We start from the raw sequence: 23,067 nt of genomic DNA on the forward strand, positions 1-23,067 counted from the left end.
ATTTAGATTGATTTATGTTTGTTTGTGAATTTTTAATATATTTTATCTAAGATTGTATCCGAATAATTATAAATTGTGGATAAATAATTTTTTTCTAAAAAAAATTTGACAATCTAACCCGAATCCAACCTGAAAATAGAGGGTTGGACTGGGTTGGGTTGTGAAAAGTTCGGACCGAACTTTTGGGTTGGGTAAAAAAAATCCCTCAACCCAACCCAACCCGAACCATGTACACCCTTAACAGATATAAATTCAAATTCCAGTGTAAGGGTTAGATTATGAACTTATTTGAGCTGAGCTCGATTCAAATAAATGAAAACATCATGCATTGAGTTAGGTTCATTATTTGACAAGGTTATTCGGATTGAAAAATTTACAACTCGAACAATTGAGTTGGGTCTAAAAAACGTCCCAACCGAACCGAAAAGTCCAACATTGGGCCTAGAAGGAAGAAGGCCCATTAGAAAAAGAAGGCCCAATGGGCTGGTTCTGTTGCTTGGCGCTCAAAATATTCCAAAAATTTATGCCAAGACAAGCATTTGATCCTCTCCTTTTAGCCACCTTTCATTCCTTAATATACAAACCATTTCTCACAAATCCATTCCATTTTAGATCCTCCAAAGAAAAGCTCTTCAAATCTGGATTCAATTGTGATCACATTCTTAACTCGAATCCGAATGTATATTACGAAAAAGAAGTCTAAAGATATAGACGTGTCGAAAGGCAGCAGTGGCGGAGACGGAGACGAAGAACTCTCGTCGAATTCGAAGACGAAGAATGTGTACCCTCCCATTGAGACTTTCTGGTTCCCACCCTCGACAGTTGAGGCGACGATGGATGCACCGAAGGGCAGAGGCCTAGGCTCGAAGCTGCTTCACCCGCTAAGGTTACGGAGATCGTCGAGAGGAAGCTTGAAGAGGGCAATGGAAGAGAAACATGATCCAAAGGATGAAGAAGCTGTTGATAAGTTAAGGGAAATGCTTTTTCTTGAGGGCCAATTGCCAACCAAATTCAACGATTATCATACTCTTCTCAGGTGACCTCTCGTTTCGTCGTTATGAAAATTTTATAGGTTGGGTTGGTTCATAAGCTCCGTAAATCCACTAATATCTTAAAAATTTTATTTTTTTTTAATTAAAAATAAATTAAATAAATAATCCAACTGACCGGAATAAACCCAACTCAAAAAAATTATGGTTGAGTTGAGTTTGGTCTAAAAAAGGTCACGGTCCATCTCACGAACACTCCTAATATAGTAAATGCTCGAGCCAACATGTTAATTCATATTTGCACGAAACCTAGCTATGTCATGTTATACATCTGTAAGTAAAATTATAAAGATTATGGCCAAAATGAGTACGGTTTTGAAAATTAAACGTCAAAAATAAAAAAAAATGTTAAAAGTTCGAGAACGAAAATATGAACGAGACTCTAATTTTAATTATTTGGTAATTTGTAAGATTAATATGGTTTTATTTTTATATGTTATTTAGATTCCTAAGGATGAGAGATTTTGATACGACAGCAGCAAAAGACATGTTTTTGAAATTCATCAAATGGCGTGAGGATTTTAGAACCGATGCAATTTCAAAGGTAATTCATAATTTTATGTGTTGTTTTGATATTTTTAATATTTTTCAAAAATACATTTTCTTTTAAAGTATTTTTACACGTAATTTTGTTTGATTTACTCGACCCTCAAAATACTAATACTAAGTTTAAAATTGTATTTAAAACACTATGATTGGTTGCTGGTCGGGTGTGATTGATGATCTTTGGTGAGTGGTGGTGGTGGTCACCAACGATGGACGATAGCTGAAAGTCAATGGTAGTCGTGGTGGAACGAAGGTTGAGAGATTAGGCGGGGTAATGTAAGGGTATTTTGGTCATTTTAATTTATTGTGAATTCACTAAAAAATAACTTTTTTTTTTCTCATGAAAAGTCAACCCAAACACATCTAACTCCAAGTTCCATTGTGTTTCAAATGTTTCCTTAAAAAAATGAAATTAGTGTGTGATAAAATAGTGTTACAACTCGGCCATAAAAAAATAAATTTCGGGTTTTGTTTAGTTTTTGAAAATTGACTATTGTTGGATGAAAGTCCCACGTCACGTCGACTAATTTAGGAAATGTTCATGAGTTTATAATCAAGGAATACTCTCTCTATTGGAACGAGGCCTTCTCGGAAACCCAAAGCAAAACCATGAGAGCTTAGGCTCAAAGTGGATAATATCATACCATTGTGGAGAGTCGTGTTCATCTTACATGGTATCAGAGCTATGCTCTAAACTCAGCCATGGGACTCCAAAAGAAAAGGAGTTGAACCTCGATTAAGGGGAGGTGTTGGATGAAGCCTTTTAGAGAAGCCCAAAGCAAAGCCATGAAAGCTTATGCTCGTTCAAAGTAGATAATATCATACTATCGTAGAGAGTCGTGTTCATCTACCAACTATAAATGTCTTAGTTTTTATACTTTCAATTGTTTAAGTTGGGATCAGATAACTATATGACTTAGAACGATTAATAAACTTTATGCTATGATCATCGAAAGAATCTTAATCGAAGAATTAATGTAGGGTTTTAAGTTCGAAGAGAAAGAAGAGGTGAAGAAATGGTACCCTCATGGGTACCATGGAGTAGACAAATATGGAAGGCCAATATACATTGAAAGGCTTGGGATGGTTGATCTCAACAAATTGTTGCAAGTAACAACACTTGAGAGATTTGTGAAGTATCATGTTTATGAACAAGAGAAGACTTTGAGCATTAGATATCCTTCATGTTCTATTGAAGCCAAGAAGCACATTGCTTCTACTACCACCATTTTAGACGTCGGTGGTGCGGTAAGCATTGTTCTTTATCCCTCTCGTTCGATCGGTATATTCTCGGTAAACGTTTCATTTATAGCTTGCTTTGTGTGGGTCGAGATGTGTTGCACGATAGACAACATTGATGTATACGAGTGGGTGTGTTTTTATAGAAGTTTATGGTAAAAATTAATAGGGTCTTGTAACAGCCCAAGTCCACTACTAACAGATATTGTTCTCGGTGTGTCAGCGAGGACGTTGAGCCACCAAAAGGGGTGGATTGTGAGATTCCACATCGGTTGGAGAGAGGAACGAAACATTCCTTATAAGAGTGTAGAAACCTCTCCTTAGCAGACGCGTTTTAAACCCTTGAGAGGAAGCCTAAGAGGAAAAGTTCAAGGAGGATAATATATGCAAGTGGTGGGCTTGAGCTGTTACAGGTCGAGTTGAAATCATTTTTGTAAGATCCCACATCGGTGGGAGAGGAGAACGAAACACCCTCTATAAGAATGTGGAAACCTCTCCCTAACAGATGCGTTTTAAAAACTTTAAGAGGAAACCGACAATATCTGCTAACGGTGGACCTGGGTCGTTACAATTTTTGACACGTGGGTATGTTTTAGAAAAGATTAAATGATAAGTTTAGTCCCAGAACTTTTAAATTTGTCAAATAAATCATGGAACTTTAAAGCGTTGATTATTGTTCTAGTGAGTAAAAGTTGAAATTTACGAGGTTTTTTTGTTTCTTTAGGGGGTATCTAAATTCTCTAAACCTGCCAGATATCTCTTTACAGAAATTCAGAAGATTGATAGTAATTACTATCCCGAGGTATGTTGAAGAACATGTAATATTAATCAGTTAGTCCTCGTGCTTTAATCTTAGTTTTAATCCCGTCTTATACCTTAATTTGTTTATTTTATTAGGCATTATCGCCGATAACCAAGTTCCATAGCTTTGAGTTTGTTATCCCGATCATGATTTTCTTAACAAACTTTGTCCTAATAATTTAATTGAAGTAATAGACCAATTTAAGCATAGTTCAACTGTGAAACCAAATTAATATTTAAATTTGTTTTATGAATTGTTTTGCAGACATTAAATCGACTGTTTATAGTGAATGCTGGGTCGGGATTTAAGATATTGTGGAAAGCATTGAGGGCATTTCTCGATGCTCGCACGTTAGCTAAGATTCATGTTTGAAATTTCTTTTCTTTTTAATTACATAAATTTTATTTCTTGCTTTTATTATCTCATCTCGAATCTATAACATCAGGTTTTGGGGAATAATTTTGTTCCCGAGCTACGTGAGATCATCGATCCAAGGTATCGTGTAACGTTTTATGTTTTTGTACTCTACTTTCATCGTTGTACTTTTAAATTTATTCATTTTGGCCATTGTGCAAAAAATATTTTTGAATTTTGTTTTTAATAATTATTTAAAATTTCATAAATATTTTTTAAAATATAATACCAACTCTAAACACATTTTTTAATATTTTTTTAAAAAGTTGAACTTTAAATTTTATGACATTTAAATTAATTATATATATATATAAACAACCCGACAACCCTATCCAACCCAACTCGAAATGGAGGGTCAGGTTGGGTTCTGAACCCGACTTGGATGGTTCGGGGTATCAGTTCAACTAATCTGAAATTTCAAGTTAGTTCGAAAGATTTTCCTAACCAAACTCAACCCAATCTAACTCGTGTATATCCCGATCCCGATTCTGATCCCGATAACCGATTGATTGACATATAAATTGATGGAAGTAAGTAAAAATTTGCAGTAATTTACCAAATTTCCTTGGTGGAAATTGTTGTTGTTCTGAATATGGAGGCTGCCTTTCAAGTGACAGAGGTCCATGGAACAACCCTACGATTCTAGCCATGGTTCAGGTCATTTTAACCCAAACAAATTTTTATAATTTAAAAAAATATATATATATATTTAATAAAATATTTATTTGATTTATTTTTAGCAGGTGCTCTCTTCAGCTGATGAAACTTATGACAATGAGGAAGAAAGTGGTTTGGCTTCCGAAGACGCTCGCCTAGACAATCGAGTAAGCAACTTCTTCCATTCTCGAGTTATATTAGTATCTGAATTTTCATGTTCGTGTCCAATAGATTCTCGAATTTTTTACTTTGTGGTTATGATATCTTTTGAACTTAAAAAACGTCCCATAAGTTTACGAGCTTCCAGTTTTGTGCATAATTAGGTCATTAAAGCAAGGAGTATTCGTGGGTTGAGTTTGAGTTAGGTCGGGTCGAGTCGTGACATTTTATACGCAACTCAATTGTTCGGGGTTGTAAATTTTTTTCAACTCAAACAACTCTCGTTAAATAATGAACAACACTCAACCCAACTCAATCAGAAAAATTAACATCCAAATAGTTTAAAATTAAGTTTGGGAGGTAGGAGAATAAATAATAAAAAAGTAATAATTAAATAAAATATAAATTTATATATAATTGTATTATAGAAAAAATTAAATTAAAAAAAAAAACGGAGTCTCAGAGGAATTCATGAACCAACTCAACCCATAATTATTTTTTGAGTCGCTCCTAATTGAAGCAGATAATTCATGAGTATGATGTAGAGCACGATGAGTTAATACCATCTCGAATCAAATATTGTAAGACTACATTGAATCAAATTTCAGTGTCCTACTACGTTGTCGATAAAACACTATTTGTTTTTTGATATTACGATGTCTTAAGCATAGAACACAGTATCTTGAAAATTGCTGTTAAGCTCGATTCGGTTAGGTTAAGTTTATCGTGTTGATAAGAATATTGTGAATCGAAAAATAATTAATTTATGCGATTATTTTGCAGAAAATAGAAGCCTTTGAAGGAGCATTAGCAGAGGCCAAGAAAGTGTGTTTTATGGTTTTAGAAATATATATTTTTTTTTAATAATTATGGTAGAGAAATAAATAAATAATTAATTTTTTTTTTTAATTGCAGAAAATTGAGGCACTAGAAACAGCACTTGAAGATACCAAACTGGTGAGTTTTCTTATTTTAATTATTAAAATTTCAATGTTAAAAAATATCTTTTATTCAAAAATACTAACAGAAAAAAGTATAGAAGTTGTTAGACGAACACGACTCTCCACAATAGTATGATATTGTCCACTTTGAGTATAAGCTCTCATGGCTTTGCTTTGGGTTCCTCATACCAATCGAGTTAGTATTCCTCACTTATAAACCCATGATCATTCCTTAAATTAGTCGATGTGGGACTTCCATCATCCAACACCTCCCCTCGAACAAAGTGCGCCTCCCCTTAATCGAGGCTCGACTCCATACCAATGGAGTTAGTATTCCTCAGTTATAAACTCATGATCATTCCCTAAATTAGTTGATATAGGACTTCCATCATCCAACCGAAGTAATCTATAGACAGTGGATAGACTGTTTTATAAGGATAAAAAAGTGTTTCTAGATAGTTTTTAAATATAATATTTATTTTTTATTTTTTTAAAAAAAAGTTCCGCTTCAATTTAAAATTACGGAAAAGGGTAATTCTAAATTTTTTTTAAGGGTATTATTGAAACTTTTGAAAATTTAAAAACTTTACAAATAAATAGATAAATATATTAGTGAAATATACGGGAGGTAGTGTTTGAATATTTGGCCCTTAAAAAGGGACAAAATTACGTAAACTATCCTTGAACTATAAAAGAGTGGTTACCCTTTTAACTTTTTGATAAATTAATGCAACTAAACACTCGAGTTACTGAATGCATAGACCACGTCCGTAAATAAAATAATCATTGTTTCGAATAAACCCTTAAATTATTGAATTATTACGATGAAATCCAAAATGTGCATTAATAATAATTTAATATTGATCTAAAAACTAAATACGTAATCCTATTCAAATTTTATTTTGTAAAAGAAAAAAAAAAATATATATATATATATATATATAAATTTTGCCGATAATTGAACTAATTTTGCATTTCATTAAGGTAATAATTTTTGTATTTTTTTAATTATAATAACTTTAATTACTAAACTATGGTTTTTTTTTTTTTTTTTTTTTTTTTACAGATTTTGAAAGATCTTACACAACATATTGAAGACTTGAGAACTTGAGGAACAAAATCCAACAAAAAATGCATGAATTTATTATTTAAAAAAAAAAAAAAAGCTTAATACTCCATAAAATTAACCTTTATTGGAATTAAGTTTAAAAAAAAAAAAAAATTTGACCAATTGATATTATATATTTGGTTTCAATTATTGTCGCTAATATCAAAGAAATTAAAAAATATATATATATTTAAAAACATTTACAAAATCTTGTAAATTTGCACGCATAGATTTTAAAGTTTAAGAATGAAATAGTCATAATATATAATATAAACTTAAAGATTAAAAAGATAATTTTTTTTAAAAAAAATTAAATTAAATTTAAATTTTATTTAAAATGTCTCTCATTTTAAATATTTTTTATTTTCTACCTATTTTTTGAAATATTTTAATGGATATTAGATATAAAATTAAATTTAATGTCACCCTATTGGTTACAAATTTGAAAATTTAAAAACCCATTAAGTTAAAAATATTAACCTCGAACATAAATAATATTTAAAGTACAAAATCATGAACTAAAAAATAAAATAATTTAAGAAAAATAAGTTAAATATTATTAAGTTTTTTTTCAAAAAAAAAAAAAAAAAATCTTCAGTATAACAGAAATTTAAAATTATTTAAAACTATTTTATTTTAATTTTATGTCTTAATAATCTATTTAAAAATTTTAAAAGTAATTAAATGGTTAGACTTAATATTGAATTTTATAAATAATATGGAGTTAAAGTTTTAATTTTTTATTTATTTGTAAATTAGAAAATATCAAATTAGTCCATAAAATTAAAATTGACAAATTTATATGACATTTTTGTAAGAATTGAAGAATTGAAGGACTAAATTGTAATTAATTAAAGTTAAGAAGCGTCCCGAAAAAAGCGGTAATGTTCTAGAAACCCCGCCATTGTACCGGAAGAGAACCTCCATTACTAGAACCTTCTTTCCCCTTCCCCACGCTTCTTCTTCTTCTATAAAACCCCAACTTCTCTCGTGCGGTTAAATCGCAGTTCTTTGAACCAGTGAATTCTCCCATACGTTTCTGAGTTTCAAGCTTTCCAAATCTGCATCAATGGCTTCTTCGATCGCTCTTCGAAGGCTGGCTGCTAACTCCGCCGCTAAGCTCTTCAATCCTGTTCGCTCAGCTTCTGTTATTCCCTCTGTCGGTCGTTCGTTCAACACTAATGCTCAGATGACCAGCTACAATGACGACGAACGCTCCGTTGATGTGGACCGCCGCTCTGACCGCTCTCTGTCTCGTTCTTATGATCGCTTTCCTGGTTTCGCAGGTAGTTGTTATCTTTGTCCTTGTTAGAGCCTTTAACTCGAGATTTTTTAATTGATTGTGATGCTTCTATATTGTTCTGGAGTTCTGAACTACGTTTTCGTGAGTTTTTTGTTGCTTGTTTGTGTAATACGGTTACATATGTGGAAACGGTTGTGGAACTTCCGAGTGGAATTCGAGGTTATATGTTGTGAGAGCATGGCTGAACTATTTCATCGGTCTTTGAGGAATGTCGTGTTGAAATCATCTATGATTTTGTTGATCCTGCTTGCTTGTTCATCACGAATCCTGCGGATATTGCTCTGCTTGACGAATTTCGGCATGACAGTTGTTATTGATTGAGTAGTCCAGTGTTAATAATTTCTTACTTGTTGAAGTTATGGAACCATCTGTAAGTGGTTGCGACCGAGTGAGAAAGCTTGACCTGGTCACTCTGCTTGACGATTATCTGCTAGGAAATGATTTGAAATTGGTTGTGTTTCAGAGAGGATCTTGTTTATTTGAATGTTGGCATGAAACCTTCAAAGAATGAGTCGTTTTAGCGAGAAACTTACTCGCTTGCTGATGGCAGATCCTTCTTTACATTCTAAGTCTTTATCTTGTGTTCGTGGCGAACGTTGCTCTGTTCTCTCTCCTGGATGAATACCAGAGTGTAGTCGTGCATTTGTCGTATTTTAGTTGTTTGTTAATGGAGAAATCTTGTTCTGAACAATCCTTGGTTGTCGATTTACAGACGTGTTCGATCCGTTTTCTCCGACACGAAGCCTAAGCCAGGTTCTGAATCTGATGGATCAGTTCATGGAAGATCCATTTCTGGCAGCTTCACGAGGAGTAGGAGCAGGATCCAGGAGGGGATGGGACGTGAGAGAAGACGACGACGCTCTGTACCTACGAATGGACATGCCTGGACTCAGCAAAGAAGATGTGAAGGTGAGTGTGGAGCAGAACACTCTTATTATCAAAGGCGAGGCTGCTAAAGAATCTGAGGACGAATCTGATCGGAGACGATTCTCGAGCCGACTCGATTTGCCTGCTAACCTCTATCAACTGGATTCAATCAAAGCAGAGATGAAGAATGGAGTTCTGAAAGTAGCTGTGCCAAAGGTGAAGGAAGAAGAGAGGAAGGATGTGAAGCAAATTACTGTCGAGTAGTTGGACAAAACTAGCAGAAGAAAACGGTGAACACCATACTCTCTGTTGTTTTCACTCTAGAATGTAGAGCTTTCTGTTTAGTTTTGCTTTGTTCACTTTCATGGAGGTGTTTGTTGTAGCTCTCTGGATGTGGAGATTTTCAATAAAATGTTTGAATTTCAAGCTGTGTTGGTGAATCATTTGAGTCGATTTGAGGTTCAAGGAGTATTTGATGGAATCACATGCTGCTATGCTACGGAATTTCAGTTAATCAATTGAAGTTACAACATAACATGATCTTGTGGTTCGAGTTAGATATATAGATACAATAACAATTAGAGTAAATGTGATACCTACTTGGATTAAAAAAAGTATCAATTTAAAAGCAATTGTTCTAGAATTGATGGGAGAGGGATTGCGATTTTAGAGATTTGGAGTTGTAGGTTTGAGAACGGACACTATTTTCTTCGTGAATCTTGCCTTGGAATTTCACATTTCCTTTTACAACCACTTGTTTTTTTGTCACATCTATGGTGAACTCGACTAACTCTGCATATTCAGACAAGAAAAGTAAACCTTTAGAATGCAAAGTTTTTATACTATATATAGTTGAAGGGACCCAATTTAATTCAAAAGATAAAAGAAAAGTACTGCACCATTTCTTTGGGTTCTTTGTTCGATATTGGAGGATTTACCAATCTATTGGTACGACTAAGTTTAGAGCATGACTCTGATACCATGTTAGACGAACACGACTCTCTACAATGGTATGATATTGTCCACTTTGAGCATAAGCTCTCATGGCTTTGCTTTGGTCTTACTCAAAAGGCCTCATACCAATGAAGTTAGCATTACTCACTTATAAACTCCCTAAATTAGTCGATGTGGGACTTCCATCATCCAACACATTTGAATGTTTGTTTGTTCTTTTTACAATTAATGTGAGATCTTGCAACTCATATAATTTGATTTTATGTATGATCTTAATATATTGTTCGTCTTTTTGATATGTTTGAATAAAGAATCACTCTGTCTCTTCTCATTTCAATTACATGTGTAATCCTTAACTTCATAATGAATTAATACGAAACTTTTGTTTCACTCAAAGATACCGTAGTTTTAGTAAATTTTAACCCATTCGAGTATAGCTAAACTTAATTATCCCAATTCTCTCCCCCTAATATGCTATTAACTAAAAAAAAAACATCTTCAATAAATGTTACAGTGTTTAAATTTCGTTCTTAAGTTTGTATAACAAAACAAGTAAGAGTGGACTTGAGCGTGATGTACTCTCATCTAAGAGATCAACTATTCAAATCTTGTTACTCGAAGTAGCTATTTTGAACTCGAAACAAAAAGAAGAGACGGGATAACGATGAAGACGAAAAATATACGAACCAGAGATTTTGGAGAGAAGTTGAGAAACTCTTTGGCGACAACCATTGCAGCTCATATTTGCATTTATAACAATTACCTGAAACTATCAAACAAAAACCAAAAATTATAAAATCTTTCAATAAAATATATAAATATAATCTCACAAAAATACATATTATTCTAAGAAATTCACCAAAAAAAAAAAAAAAAAAAAAAACAAGAACATATTTGAAAAATCTTACAGAAGGGGGTGTAAGATCCTCAGAAAACAACAAAGATTGCTCCATTCTTGGCTCTGTTCGTCAATGTTCTTGACTTTCTCTCTCTATTTTCTCTCTCTAGTTAGGCAGCCATGGATGATGCTTCTGAACATTTCCATCTAACTTCTTAGGCGGCTTATTAAATAGACCAATTCATCATTTTTTGGCCTAATTTAATCTTAGGGTTGGCATATTTGATTATTTTAATTAAACCTTTTCCAATGAATCTTTTCACATTCTCTCCGTCTTTTATTATTATATATTCGGACTTTAGATCTTTTGTTCGGGTTCCCTCAAAATAAGGGAAGGGTAGACTTTTATCCCTAAGAATAGACAGAGGATAGGATCATTTAGTTTTTTGAGTGTTTACAGTTGAGTTCAAGAGCGAGACCGATAGCGAGAGAGAGCGCTCGTGCCCGCCCCCATAACCACACGGGCTCGCCCTAAATGGAATGGCTCTCTTAGTTACGCTGTGCCCTGACTCGAGTCCCCATGTCCGCCCAGAGATGCTAGCTGCTAGGAAGAAGATCAATCCTATAAATCGGTAATCGGATTGGTAATTGGTATCGGGCTTTATTTGGGTTCAATTCCTTTCTTCCTACTCGAATCAACGTTGGATCAATTCTTTTGATCCTTGCTCAGAGTGAGGTCGATTTGTTTTTGGTAAATTATAAGCTTAGTTTGTAAACTTTTGGTTTTATGTTTAGTTATTTTGATGCCTCTACTTGTACTTTGAATAATGTCTAATAATTTTTTTAACTTTTCAACTGTGTCGAATAAATTTTTGAATTTTCAAGTTATCTTGAGAGCTTATGTTCAAAATGCACAATATCATACCATTGTGGAGAGTCGTGTTCGTCTACCATGGTATCAGAGTCATGCCCTAAACTTAATCGTGCCAATAGATTGACAAATCCTCGAATCTCGAACAAAGGACTCCAAAAAGAAAAAGGAGTCGAGCCTCCTCGAAGGCAGTAAAAAATGACTAAGACTCCAAAGGAGTCGAGCCTCGATTAAGGGGAGGCGTGCTTTGTTCGAGGGGAGGTGTTGGATGATGAAAGTCCCACGACGGTTAATTTAGGGAATGATCATGGGTTTATAAACAAAGAATACACTCTTCATTGGTATGAGGCCTTTTGGGAAGCCCAAAGCAAAGCCACCATAGAATGAAGTTATTACCTATCCTAACAAGATGCACCTTCCTATTTGGTGGTTGAGGAATAGGAACTCCAAAATTAAGCTTGTTTTTGTTCCGGATCATGACCTGAATCTTGGACATGAGTTCGACATGAGTTCAAATCATAATTCGAATCCTGAACATGGGTCGAAACGGTCTAAAACAGACAATATTTATTACTGGTGGGCTTGAACGATCTCTTTTTTACATTTTCATATATTTAAATGGGTTAATAAAATAACAAATTAACTATATATTTTTTGTCAAAAAAATTTTTAAAAATAAATTCAATTCAATATTAAAGATAATTAAATGAAAAAATTAAAAATTATATAAGAAATTAGTCAATTTATTTTTTCCCATTTGTAGAAAAATATTTTTCTCTCACAAATTTGATGCTCTCTTTTTTCTTAATATATTCCAACTTGGGTTTTAATAATTCTTTTTTTTTTTTTCTTTTTTTCAATTTCAATTATAAATTAATCAACGTTCTAAACAAAGAACAATTCCCTTCCTCAACAACCAATGTTTTGGTTGTTTCGTATCAGGATTACAACGATAGTATTAATATATTTTTTAAAGTTTTAAGGATATTTTTTAATGCATTTTTTAAACAGAGTAGTAACGGTTTTCATCCAAAACTAACCGTGAAAATCTTTTTAAGATAAAATATAAAATTTATAAGAGTATTTTTATTAATTTAATCGAGTACATTGTATGGTATATATGTTTAAGTTATGGCATCGTGACTTCATGTTCTTATCATCCCTTCCCTATCATGGCTCTATTATTATTAATTATTAAAATTAAAATAAATAAATAAATGGAAGTATGGGTAATTTCATACTTTAATTCATCCATTCATTAAAGTTTTTTTTTTTTTTTTAATATGTGATCTTTTAGTCGATGATATATATTTTATATCAATTGGGTTATGTTTATGTTCGTAAATAATAATTCTTGATATGATATTGTCCACTTTAAGCATAAGCTCCCATCGCTTTGCTTTGGGCTTTCCCCAAAAGGCCTTATGTCAATGGAGAGTGTACTCTTTGTTTATAAACCCATGATCATTCCCTAAATTAGCCGATATGGGACTTTCATCATCCAACAAAAAAACAACAAATGGAATAGGAGAGTTAGAGTCAGTCGAGTTCTTGCTTGGTTGTGGTCCAAAGCACTCTCTAAGGCTACATAGCTCGAGTAAAGAGCTTCCAATGACATCTACTGTAATGTTATATTCTAATTCGATCACTCGTAAAATCGGATTAACCCAATTTAACTCATTCAGTTTATGTTGAATAATAAATTTATTTGGGTTGGGTTAGATTGAAATAAATGAAGATTTTATAGATTGAGGTAGTTCATGGGTTCTTCTAAAACTAGATTAGGTTGAATCGAACTCGCTCGAATTTTTAATTTTAATAAATATATTTTTTCTTACTATAAAAATATTAATTTTTAAATAAATGAACAAACAACCCGACCCTTTTCAATATCTTTGGATTTTCAATTTTCTAAATCCTTATAAATGTTTTTTGGGATTAAAATTCTCCACATTTGAATTTGGACTATGGGCCCAAATTGGGCTTCATTCATTTTGAAACTTACCTTAGAATTGGGCTTTGGGCCTAACCATTTGAATTGGGCTTCATTCATTTGAAACTTACCCTTTAGAATTGGGATTTGGGCCTAACTCTTTTGGATCTAGAATTTGGGCCTTATTATCCTTATAAATGTTTTTGGATTAAAATTCTATTTTTGAATTTGGACTTTGGGCCCAACTATTTGAATTGGGCTTCATTCATTTTGAAGCTTACCTTTTAGAATTGGGCTTTGGGCCTAACTCTTTTGGATATAGAATTTGGGCCTAATTATCTTTTTGGGATTGAAATTCTTTATTTTTGAATTTGGACTTTGGGCCCAACTATTTGAATTGGGCTTCATTCATTTTGAAACTTACCTTTAGAATTGGGCTTTGGGCCTAACTCTAGATTTTGGGCCTAATTAATCTCCAGTTCATTATATCTATTAGGGCCCAATTTGATCCGACTAGAATTAACATTATTTGATATAATTAAATAGATAGTGAAATTACTGCGAATGACAAATAACGACACAATTAAAAAGACGTAAAGGTAAGAAAATATGGCATACGAGTAAATGAGGGATACATGAATGAACCAATACCATATCTAAATAAGAGCGGTCCTAAAACTTTCCTATCCAGTGACTCAATCTCAGGAACTTCAAAAATTAAACGTGTTTTACTTGGAGCAATTCTATGATGGGTGACTGAATGAAATTATGCAACCATGTCGTAAGGGATCGTTTTGAATCCTGAGCTTGGGTCGTGACAGAACCGGGAAAAGTTTTAAACTTTATTTATTTATTGGTTTCTCTTTTTGAAATAAGCCAAGAGCTTATGCTTAGAAATGGATGGGTGGGGAAGAGGACCACAAACCCACCCAACACCACAATAAATGCCTCCCATATCTCTACACCCTTCTAAAGATCATCTTCCATTTTTTAATGTGATAATGACATTCATATTTTTTAATTGGATTTTTCCCTCCTCGCTCTAACTCCAAAACCCGAAACATTTTTCGCGACTCCTCCCACAATTTAATCTGATTAAGTCTGCACGAGATTTTAGCTACAGTTCTTCAAGCTAAGTCGTTGAGACTTTACGCTCCAAAATATATAATGTTTGAAGTTTACCATGTTAACTTATGTCATACCTACTTAATCATGCTCGAACGTTTAAATTTAATATCAATTGAAAAATAGCTCTAACGACCCACATCGAAAATTTAGACAAAGAATTGGAATTTATATTCGATACCTCGTGGCCCCTCCCGACATTTTCCTACTTTACCTATCCTATAAATTATATATATAGATTTTGATTTGTGCCCTAAGAATATATTAGAAAAAGGTGAAAAAAAGTAATAATAATTTGAAAATTATAAAATCCCAAAAAAGATATATAAAAAAAAAAATAATAAATAAATGGTTCATGAAAGCAACTCTATTGTGCAGATCTATGTACTTTTCATGCCATCATAAATATATATAATTTATATATAATAAATAAATAAATAAATAAATAAATAATCAAAACAAATCACAGCCATTCATTTTGGGTGTCAGATTTGTATCCAATTCCAATAATTTTGATCATATCATACCTCTTCTACACATCATCCACATTTCTCCCACACAATTATTGTCTCACACACCTTTTTTATAATTCACCCAACAAAATAATAATAAAAATGCAAAAACTAGTCCGGTGGTGCAGGTCACGCTCGACGAGTGGATCTTGTAGTCAAGCTTCCTTCTGTCAATGCACTCGGGAGTCAATTCACGTATGGCCGATCAAATTATATCTAACAAAAAGTCTATGTAGGTCATGCTTGACGAGTGGATCTTGCTCTGCCTTCTGCCATTGCACTTGAGAGCCAATTTAATATAACAAAAAACTCACTCAGTGCAGGTCATGCTTGACAAATGGATCTTACCCTTCTGCCATTGCACTCGAGAGCCAATTTTTGTATGGCTGATCGAATTTTATCTAACAAAAAGCTCGGTGCAGGTCATGCTCGACCAGTGGATCTTACAGCCAAGCTCCCTTTCACTATTACATTCGAGAGCCAATATCCATTTGACCAATCAAATTTCCCTAGCAAAAAGTCCAGTGCTGGTCATGCTCGACCAGTGGATTTTACAGTCAAGCTCCCTTTCGCTATTGTACTCGAGAGACAATATCCGTTTGACCAATCAAATTATCCCTAGCAAAAAGTCCAGTGTAGGTCATGCTCGACCAGTGGATCTTACAGTCAAGCTCCCTTTCACTATTACACTCGAGAGCCAATATTCATTTGCCCAATCAAATTATCCCTAGCAAAAAGTCCAATGCAGGTCATACTCGACGAGTGAATCTTACAGCCAATTCCCATCTTCCATTATTTAATTTGTGAGTCTTCATCACTTATAGTAACCTATCGTTCAATGAATAATTCAACTGTTCTATGAAACGATAATCAATATCTTACGCACTGAACTATGTTTGTTTCAGTCTAATCCTTGTCGTGGGTATTACAAACTATTAACCATAACAACAAAAACGTTACGAACCAGACCAAACCCAGATAGAAATTACAATTACCGAATAGAAATCTAACAAATCGGTATTACAATACGAGTAATTAATCTTTGTGACAGTCCAAACATAGCATGTTCCCTTCAATAATAAAGTTGTTTGTTTGTTTATTGATACTCATTATAATATAATCTCATTGCTAAGAACTGCCCCTCAAGCTTTAAGAATTAGGCCATGTTTGGAAGCCTCCAAAATGGCATACCTAAGAACAAATGAGTAAACAATTCACTCACCCATGTGGCTTCTTCATCAGTACCTGTTCCCACAACCATACACACAAGTTTGATATTCAATATGCAAAAAGACAAGCATTTTGAGAGAATCATTGTAATTTATAAGCCATTCAAACTGAATTATAAGAACCAAAGACAGGAGGTGATGGCAGTGTAATACTTAATTAGCAATGTGAATGAATCACTCGTATCAACGAACATAAGAACTATAGTTTTATCAGCTTTTCGGGTCTTGTCCGAGCATAATGATAAGGATAATTGGATCCAAACAGCAGCAAAATATTCGGGTTCGAGTTTTGTATAAGATTCATTCCCTCAACCGCATTGATATGACAGTCGAGACTGTCTGCGCATGTCCATCGAAAACTCGCTACACTATTAGCAAAATCTAGCTACAAGATATGCAGAGCATCCAAAGAAATATCCTTCTTGGTAGAAGATACATGAAGGTTAGTGAATAAAACGCTCAGATTCTCTGTCTTCGTAGCGACGAGATCAGGGCTGAGAACTAAAACTAAGCAACCAGTTAGGGAGTGGCCTGTGTGCGACATTCTACATTCTAAGTTTAAGCTAGAACTGTGAGATCGAAACATTTTTTTATAAGGGTGTGGAAACCTCTCCCTAGCATACGCGTTTTAAAAACTTTGAGGGGAAACCCGAAAGGGAAAGCCCAAAGAGGACAATATCTGCTAATGGTGGGCTAGAAGTGTTACAAGAACTCAAGATAATAAGGGTGATAAGGGCTCGAGATGTATGGAGATACACTTGAAGATCCTAGGTTCGAGCCTCCAAGTGGTTCGTTGTCTCTCGTAACTAGACATGGGACGGGCAAAGACTCGTCAATGGGAGCGGGCTATGAGCTTAGCATAAGTTAGTGAGACCTCTGGTATGGAAGTTATCCCAAAAGAGAAAGCATGAAAGTATAAAATCACTATGTTCTGAGACTCTAATGGCTTTGATATCCAGCTGAGTTCTAAATACACCTTTACATCATCAAAGAGCTAAAGAGAAACAGACAGTGCACACCACTAAGGTTCGGTTCGGTAGCCATTTAGTGCCGGTTTCTCACAAGTTCTTTACAATTGTGAGATCCCACATCGGTTGGAGAGGAGAATGAAACATTCTTTATAAGGGTGTGGAAACCTATCCTTAGTAGACGCGTTTTAAAAACCTTGAGAGGAAGATCGAAAGGGAAAGCCCAAATCGAACAATATCTGCTAGCGGTGGGCTTGAGCCGTTACGACAAATCTTTTCCTCTTTCTTAAGGAAAAAGTTGAATTCTTAGCCAAATTCCAAAAACTAGTCGTAACAGAGTGAAACGGAACACTTAAACTAGTCGTAACAGAGTGAAACGGAACACTTACTAGTACAAATATTGCCACCACGACTCACTATTTATACCCTTCTTTCAAACTCGGTTCTATCTTCCTCTCGAACAAGTAGAACAGCCAACATAACCAGAAAATGTGCATTTCATTACAATAAAACACGAAATGAAGAAAACGAAACCAGAGCAACAATGGCAGTTTTTGCAGAAGAAATAATATACTAACATGCTTGTAGTTAGATTTTTAGATACACTAAGGAAGCTAGCCTGTCTGGACCTATGAATCAAGAGCAGAAAATGATGCAAGAATGACAAGTAATGAAAGTTAAGAGATACCACAAAACAGTGCAATGTTATTGATGATTAATTATACGAGTAGATAAATTTGAACCTCTGGCATAAAAGGAGTCGTTGATAAGAACCCGAGCTTTCAACATCTCCAGGCCGAAGCGGAGATGAGCTCCCGACGCTGCCAGCATAAAACTAGGGAAGCCTGGCGTTTCTCGACGTGAAATCCCCTCACAGAAGTTCTCTTTGCTACACATTCTGCTTGAGTTTCAGTGAAGTTGCTGAAGTTTACTGGTGTAAAGCCAGCAGAGGCAAAGAGTGTTTTCCAAAGGGGCATTCTTTCAGGCGCTCGAAGACGCCCCAGAACAGTGCTTTCAATTCTCGGTTGCAAAAGAAACCTCTCGATCTTGTTCACAGCGTCCAAGTTCATATTAATAGCATCCAGAGATTCCAGGAGGTTAATGTAGGACTGAAGTGCCTGAAGCATATGCTGAGGAAATGGGAGGTCACTTCGATCGCACCCTCGGTCGAGTGAAACCACGAGTTTCGGTGAGAGTTGTTTGATGAAACGGAGGAGAGATGGAAGCAATGCTGGTTGATTCGATGTCGAACATAGAGGGAAGTTTACTGCAATAGCCTCGTTTTCGTTTGCTCGAGAAAATGGCAACGAAAAGGAGTTCTGGTTCAAGGAATCGAAGTTGATCATTTCGAACTCGAAACTTATCCCAATGTCATTAGCAAATTGAGTGAGATTTTCGCGCATAAGCCCGAGTTCAATCGGATGATGAGTCGAGGGAGAGGCAAAAGCAGTGATTTTGAGTGATGCACCCTGGTTCCTCAAGGACAGTTCCTGCATAAAAGAAGCCCATTGTGCTCCAAAACCAATATCGAAATCTACAATGTGAATTCGACCAACGTCATCGAGAGCCTCGAGCAGTGCCTGATTGCAGGTGAAATTCACAAACTGAACAAGTGGGGAGATTTCGGAAAACACCTTGTAAGCACCCATCTTAAAGATCACATCGAACGGTGTCGGGCAGCGAGGTGGAGGAGGATTAACCGGGTTGTTCATAAGGAGGAGCAATTGAAGAGCCTCCTTGAAGTAGAAAGCAGCCCTTTGAAGGGGCTTTCCAACAGGTGAGAGCTGGTGATTGAGCCGCGCCAATATCCCTTGCGCGTGTGAGAAGTTCCCAGTCCCGATCAGCTCCGCCGCCTTGTAGAGCTGGTCGAGCAAAGCATGTTGCTGTTGCTGTGGGGGATTGTTATAAACCATTTCGTCGCCAAGCCCTACAACTTTCGGCTTCGGAGACATTGCCTTCTGCTGAGGAAGACACTGCAAACCAGGTGCATAACCAAGCTGCTGCTGCTGCAACACCTGCACCTGATGATTCCTCATCAAAATCTCATTCGGTATCGGTATCGACCCGTTCGGGTTCGCGTCGAGTGCTCCGCTCGAATTGTGCCTCTTCAGCTGAGGCTGGAGCTGCTGTTCTTGTTGACCAAACATCAATGGCACAAAGAAGCTAGGATTCTGAGGGTGCTGATGCTGGTTCAACAAAACCTGAGCAGCATTCAAACTCTGGGGCTTCTCATCAGGGCGCTCAAATGGCTGAATCAAACCAGAAACAGGAACAACAAGATTTTCAAGAGACCCATTAAAGATAGGGCTCTGAAGATTCAAATTCCCATGGCGATTGTTCATCCCCAAACTAGAACTCTTGTAATTAGCCCCCCCACAAGCAGGAACAGGAAACGATAAATTAGGATTAATGTTAGCAAGAACATTACCAGCTCCGCCGCCGAATTCAGAACCCTGTTCGACAATTCCGATACCGGCATTGCCATCCAAATCAAAGGGGTTTTTACTCCCCATAGTGGAATCTTCAACATCCCCGGCGATCCATCGGAGAAACGACTGTTCAGGGCCGGCAGTTTCCGACCACATACTCTCCAAATCTTCCAATCCACTAGAAAAAATGGCGTTCCCAACACCAGCTCCGGCGAGCGGCTCAACAGAAGGGGTCTCCGGAGGAAGTGAAGGAACACAACCACCGCCACCGCCACCGCCACCGCCAAAGGAAGAAGAGAGAGTGGAAACCGATGTGGGAGGACTGGGGCTTCTCATATGAAGAACGGAAGTGGGTTCGTTGTTGGGTAAAAGAAAATAAGAAAACCCTTGTTGTTGTTCTTCGAGTTCTTGGTGTTCTTCCCCTTTCTTAACCCACTTTTCTGCAAAACCAGAGCAAATCGGAGAAGAAGATAACGCGGCTGAAATTTCCAAGTCCCCCTTCCCCTGAAAATGAAAGGAAATCCCCCTCATACCCAGAGAAGCAAGAACAAAGCCGCCAAAGAAGAAATCAAGAACAATAACACTCCAAAGGGTTTGAAAACAAGAGAAGAACTACAAATTTGTGGGTTTAATCTGAAACCCACCATTTTTCTTTGCATGCCATTGAATCCCAAAATCCCATTATCAAAAACCCATTTCAGAGATTGTTCTTGAAATTCCTCTTCTTCCTCCATCTCAACCCCCTCTTCCTTCTACCTTCCATTTCCATAGCTGCTCTGTGTTTGTTGTTGCTCTTCTTGTTATCGCTTGAGAGATTGATGTTTTGTTTGTTGTTGCTGTTGTTCTAGGCTTGTGTTGTAGCAGAGGTCTGTGGGCTTCTCTGTTCTGCCATGGATGCGTACATCATAAAAAAGGCAATAAAGCGTACGCCTCCTTCTCCTCCACTCTCTCTCTCTTCATTTCTCTTACTTTTTCTCTTTCTTCTTCTTCTTCTTCTTCTTTTAATTTCTTTGTTCTTTGGGTTAAAATGGTTTTGTTTTTGGCCCTTTTTGTTTATTTACTTGCCTCCATTCTAGTTTGTACTCGGATACTCTTCTCTTTCCCTCCCTAATTTCAGAAAGCCCAAAACCAGGCAGCTCAAACACATCAGCAACAAGGCCCTTCTCATTTCCTTCTTCCAACCTTACAACAACCCAAAATTCTATAACTCCATCGTTTAATCTGTCGTTTTTCAAATTGTTCGAGCTAAAAGAAAGTTTGGAGTGATGTGTTTGTTTGAACCTAATGGATAAGACATCAAAACTGTTGAGGTAAAAGAAAGTTCAGAGTGATGTGTTTGTTTAAACATAATGGATAAGACATGAGAACTGTCGAGGTAAAAGAAAGTTTAGAGTGATGTGTTTATTCAAACATAATGGATAAGACACCTGAACTGTCGAGGTAAAAGAAAGTTTAGAGTGATGTGTTTGTTTAAACGTAATGGATAAGACAACAGATCTGTCAAGCTATGAGAAAGTTTGGAGTGATGTGTTTGTTCAAACACAATGGATAAAGCATGGAAACAATCGAGCTAAAAGAAAGTTAAGAGTGATGTGTTTGTTCAAACATAATGGATATGACATGGGAACTGTCGAGCTAAAAGAAAATTTAGAGTGATCTGTTTGTTCAAACATAATGGATAAGAAATGGGAGCTGTTGAGCTAAAAGAAAGTTTAGACTAATGTGTTTGTTTAAACATAATGGATAAGACATTGGAAGTGTTGAGCTAAAATAAAGTTTAGAGTGATGAGTTTGTTCAAACATAATGGATAAGACATTAGACCTTTACTCGGGACGATGTTTTAGGGATTCTTATGATAGCTCCTTGATTACGATTTCCGCTCGTGACTTATTGGCTGATGAAAGGGTTTCTATTGGTGGAGTTCCTCTCCTTAGCCTTGGTTACGTTGTCGTCTTACTGTTGACCTATTGATTCATTATAGATGCAATCGCTATCTAAAAGAATTATAAAAATTCTCCTACCGTTCAAGGGCAGGGGAAATATTTTCTTCGTTGGTCAACCAAAGCTTCTTTAATTAAAGAAAAATAAAATAAATTAAAATCTTTTGAATTTTAATTCTAAATATGTTTTATAATAATGTGAAAATTATAAAATTATGATTTTCTTTAAATTTTTCATAAAGAAAATATAATTAAAATTTTCAATAATGTTCCTAAGAAAGACAAAAGGAATATCTTGTTATATTATTTTCTTTATTTATTGATATTAATTGTTATTTACACGCAAGCAATATCCATTAATAAAATAATTTATTTTAATCATGTGATTTAAAAAAAAATTGTTTTTGTTTCCATGAATATATAATTTTCTCATATTCTTAAATTATTTTAAATTATTTTTTATATCCCGTCATAAATAGGTAATGTGGTCATGTTGTAGGATAGTAACCACACCTCGCTCTTCGAAGTGGGTTCTTCCCGAAAGGGGATGAAGCTTGTCTAAAATCATGTGTCGAAACATTGATTTCTCGGAGAGAGGCTCGGTGAAACAGACATGTTTGTGAATACGAGCGACAATAAAAGAGAGGCGTGATAAGTGGAATTGTTTCACTCTAGAAATACGAGCGTTTAACCTGCCTTGGAGGTACCATAGGTTGCACCGTTGACACCATTGAGATTAAAATAGTTGAAATTAATCGAAAACATATTTTAGACGCTCAAAATCAATTTAACGTTTAAATTTACTTACATGAACTAAAGTATTACTACTTATAACTTTGCAATCATTGTTTAAGTATTATCACTCATACCAAGTTCATCGCTAGCAGATATTATCTGCTTTAACTTGTTATGTATCTATCGTCATTAGCTTCACGATTTTAACACGCGTTTATTAGAGAGATGTTTCCATACCCATATAAGAAATATTCGTTTCTCTCTCCAATTGATCGGAGATCTGACAAAGTGATTAACCCAACAAAAAAAAATTAAAATAAATAAATAAAGGTGAGGATGATTTAAAATAATATGTAAAAAATTGAATGAATAAAGAAAAGACAAGGACTTGAGGTGGGAGTACGACGCTCCTCAAGGCGATTGAAAACGACACACCAATAAGGGGTC

General features: G+C 35.3%; 3 protein-coding genes across 4 annotated transcripts; 2 read left to right on the plus strand and 1 right to left on the minus strand.

Moving 5' to 3' along the window:
• The first annotated feature begins 669 nt into the window (after positions 1 to 669).
• Positions 670 to 7,026, plus strand: LOC111810548 (Sec14p-like phosphatidylinositol transfer family protein). The gene is made up of 11 exons (XM_023697261.2): positions 670 to 1,036; positions 1,494 to 1,593; positions 2,577 to 2,843; positions 3,559 to 3,636; positions 3,901 to 4,002; positions 4,082 to 4,131; positions 4,599 to 4,707; positions 4,794 to 4,874; positions 5,650 to 5,691; positions 5,782 to 5,823; positions 6,874 to 7,026. Exons 1-11 carry the CDS (start codon positions 678 to 680, stop codon positions 6,916 to 6,918), a joined length of 1,275 nt encoding a protein of 424 aa, XP_023553029.2. The 5' UTR covers positions 670 to 677; the 3' UTR covers positions 6,919 to 7,026.
• Positions 7,027 to 7,899: 873 nt separating this feature from the next.
• Positions 7,900 to 9,525, plus strand: LOC111810870 (small heat shock protein, chloroplastic). 2 transcript variants are annotated; one of them, XM_023697686.2, is made up of 2 exons: positions 7,900 to 8,204; positions 8,931 to 9,525. In XM_023697686.2, exons 1-2 carry the CDS (start codon positions 7,985 to 7,987, stop codon positions 9,347 to 9,349), a joined length of 639 nt encoding a protein of 212 aa, XP_023553454.2. In that variant the 5' UTR covers positions 7,900 to 7,984; the 3' UTR covers positions 9,350 to 9,525. The 2 variants fall into 2 exon arrangements, with proteins under 2 accessions (XP_023553454.2, XP_023553455.2); XM_023697687.2 differs by having other exon boundaries at positions 7,900 to 8,201.
• Positions 9,526 to 16,283: 6,758 nt separating this feature from the next.
• Positions 16,284 to 20,968, minus strand: LOC111810740 (scarecrow-like protein 22). Its single transcript, XM_023697509.2, has 2 exons — positions 18,259 to 20,968; positions 16,284 to 16,563 (listed from the first exon to the last, which is right to left on the minus strand). Exon 1 carries the CDS (start codon positions 20,473 to 20,475, stop codon positions 18,298 to 18,300), a length of 2,178 nt encoding a protein of 725 aa, XP_023553277.2. The 5' UTR covers positions 20,476 to 20,968; the 3' UTR covers positions 16,284 to 16,563; positions 18,259 to 18,297.
• Between the last annotated feature and the right edge of the window lie 2,099 nt (positions 20,969 to 23,067).

Source organism: Cucurbita pepo, chromosome 14 (assembly GCF_057944985.1).
Source record: "Cucurbita pepo subsp. pepo isolate OVF chromosome 14, ASM5794498v1, whole genome shotgun sequence".
Lineage (NCBI taxonomy): Eukaryota > Viridiplantae > Streptophyta > Magnoliopsida > Cucurbitales > Cucurbitaceae > Cucurbita > Cucurbita pepo.

Coding starts and splice junctions, on each gene's coding strand:
- LOC111810548 (XM_023697261.2), top strand. CDS start 678: ATGTATATTACGAAAAAGAAGTCTAAAGATATAGACGTGTCGAAAGGC. Junction 4,003..4,081: donor GCACGTTAGCTAAGATTCAT/GTTTGAAATTTC, acceptor CTATAACATCAG/GTTTTGGGGAATAATTTTGT. Junction 5,824..6,873: donor CACTTGAAGATACCAAACTG/GTGAGTTTTCTT, acceptor TTTTTTTTACAG/ATTTTGAAAGATCTTACACA.
- LOC111810870 (XM_023697686.2), top strand. CDS start 7,985: ATGGCTTCTTCGATCGCTCTTCGAAGGCTGGCTGCTAACTCCGCCGCT. Junction 8,205..8,930: donor CTTTCCTGGTTTCGCAGGTA/GTTGTTATCTTT, acceptor GTCGATTTACAG/ACGTGTTCGATCCGTTTTCT.
- LOC111810740 (XM_023697509.2), bottom strand. CDS start 20,475: ATGAGGGGGATTTCCTTTCATTTTCAGGGGAAGGGGGACTTGGAAATT.